This window comes from Populus euphratica, unplaced genomic scaffold (assembly GCF_000495115.2).
Source record: "Populus euphratica unplaced genomic scaffold, PopEup_1.0 scaffold3307.1, whole genome shotgun sequence".
In the NCBI taxonomy this organism is placed as follows: domain Eukaryota; kingdom Viridiplantae; phylum Streptophyta; class Magnoliopsida; order Malpighiales; family Salicaceae; genus Populus; species Populus euphratica.
In genome coordinates, this window is record NW_011503122.1 from 1 (window position 1) to 2,097 (window position 2,097).

General features: G+C 36.2%; 1 protein-coding gene across 1 annotated transcript; it reads right to left on the reverse strand.

Moving 5' to 3' along the window:
• Positions 1-200: 200 nt before the first annotated feature.
• LOC105119654 (uncharacterized) lies at positions 201-1,798 on the reverse strand. The gene is made up of 3 exons (XM_011017818.1): positions 1,096-1,798; positions 845-977; positions 201-437 (listed from the first exon to the last, which is right to left on the reverse strand). Exons 1-3 carry the CDS (start codon positions 1,134-1,136, stop codon positions 201-203), a joined length of 411 nt encoding a protein of 136 aa, XP_011016120.1. The 5' UTR covers positions 1,137-1,798.
• Between the last annotated feature and the right edge of the window lie 299 nt (positions 1,799-2,097).

Consider the following 2,097-nt stretch of genomic DNA (forward strand, 5'->3'; position numbering starts at 1 on the left):
AAAGCATAATTTACATGGTACATAGCACATATCATGTAGTGGCAGAAATTCGAGAAGTACTGGAAGCACTAGTATTAGTTGATTACAGCTACTACACATGGATTATTGACTCTTCCGGCCTGTGCTTTTCCTTACCATTCCTTGAAAACATTCTGTGTTGTTCTTCAATTATTATTTTATTTTTCGGTTAGATGACTGCATTAGTAATATAAGTTCTCTCTAATTAAGTGGCTGCATGTGATATAGAATATGAGAGAGATTATGCAAGAAAAGAAAGAATTGATAAACAATAAAAAATAGGTAGTCAAAAGCATGTTGAATAGCAAAGCATACTTCTGTTTGTTCATAAGGGAAAGATTGCTCGAGATGCAATCACAGAGCTGCTCAATGAAATTGTAATAGATTATCATGTTCTGCTCAGCCAGAAGCCCTTCTGCCTGCACAATGAAAACAAACTGTTTACCATTTCAAGTCTCAACCAACGACTAAGAAGGTGCTTGTGGAATGGAAGGTATGAACAAGACAAGAGCTGCATGTCATGTGAATCAAGGCAGCAATGACAGATTAGCTTAATAAACTAGAAAACGTCATGACAAATGTGCCGTATAAGTCCTGCAAGGATGCCATGTTTTCTCTACAGAAGCAAACAACAGAAAATAAACAGCTACGTATCTGCCAGATGACTGATATAAACAAAACAGATAAACCCATCAAGAAAGTGACTGGAAATGTGCAAATTAATGACACTAAAAAATCAGGCTACCGCATCATAGAAAACCCACAAAAATCAATTTGACTCCAGCCGATTAATGTTAAAGAAATTGGGGAAAAGAGAAAAACTAACCCTGCAAAAAGCTTTGTAAGCATGATCAGTTCTAATGAGATCAGCCATATCATTCTTTAAGTACTTTATAACACTGTTCTTCTTCTTCTTTAATGCCTCAAGGCGTGTCTTTGTTATCTTTACAGATGTCTTGCTGCAGTAATCAAGAAAAACAAAAGAACCATCCAATATCAGTCAATAAAACAGAGTTCTATAAATAAAACAGAAAAGAATAAAAGATAAAAAAAAAATTAATCAGGTCTTTAATATACCATTTTGTATAGAACTTGGACCTTGTAAACCGGTCAAACATTTTGATCTCTACAAGCCTTCAACAAATCACAAAAAAAAAAAGGAACTCGTAGAGAGAAAGAGGTTCTGTCTTTATATTTTCTTTTCGTTAATGGTCTCTACTTTCTGGGTTGCTCTTTGAAGCAATGATGAGGTGATAAGATTAACAGAGATGCAGAATGGGCATCAAGTAACATCAAGAATCTGCATTAATGAACCCAAGAAGCAAAGAAATGCCAAACTTTCAAGGTGAAAAAAGCAAGAATTTAGAGAAGCAAAACCGAGGAGATTGGTTTTTATCTTTTAATTCTAAGAAAGGGAAGAAACAAAGAAATGAGCAGCTCTAAATCAACAAGATACAAGCTCTCAAAGGCAGGAATTTTTAGCTTGGTTTTAGAGAGAGAAATCCATGAATGGACATATATATATATATATATACGGAGAGAAAAAGGAGTGGTTCAGGCAAACAAGAATCCCCGACTTGGCAACGAGGAAGCTCGAAGGCTTTTTTTAAGGAGGAAGCGGAAAGGAGAGTGGCCTTTTTTTTGAGAGAGAAGATTTAGCCACGCAGGATTCTCTCTCTGTCTTCCTCAGCATAAGATTTTGCGCGCCGTTTCGTTCGGAACCATGTTCTTTAACTGAGGAAAATTACCTATAAGACCCCTGAAACTCATCTATTTACGTTCAATTTATCCGTCAACTAAACCGCGGGAAACCAACGGCTTGACTTGTTAACAAGCTGTGGCTCTCAAGATCATTTTCTACTGATAATGGACCTTTTCCTTCTTTCTTTTTTTTTAATTTTAAAAAATATATAATTTCACTGTCAATAATCCGTTTCCCGAGTCATTTTAATTTGCTTGGACAGTTGCTTCTTGCCATAACCTGAACCGAGTTAAATTTGCTGTTCTTAGAGGGTGATTTTGGCACGTAGTTGGAGAGCAAGAAGGACATAGGCCTTCACTCTCTGGTCTCTAACATTG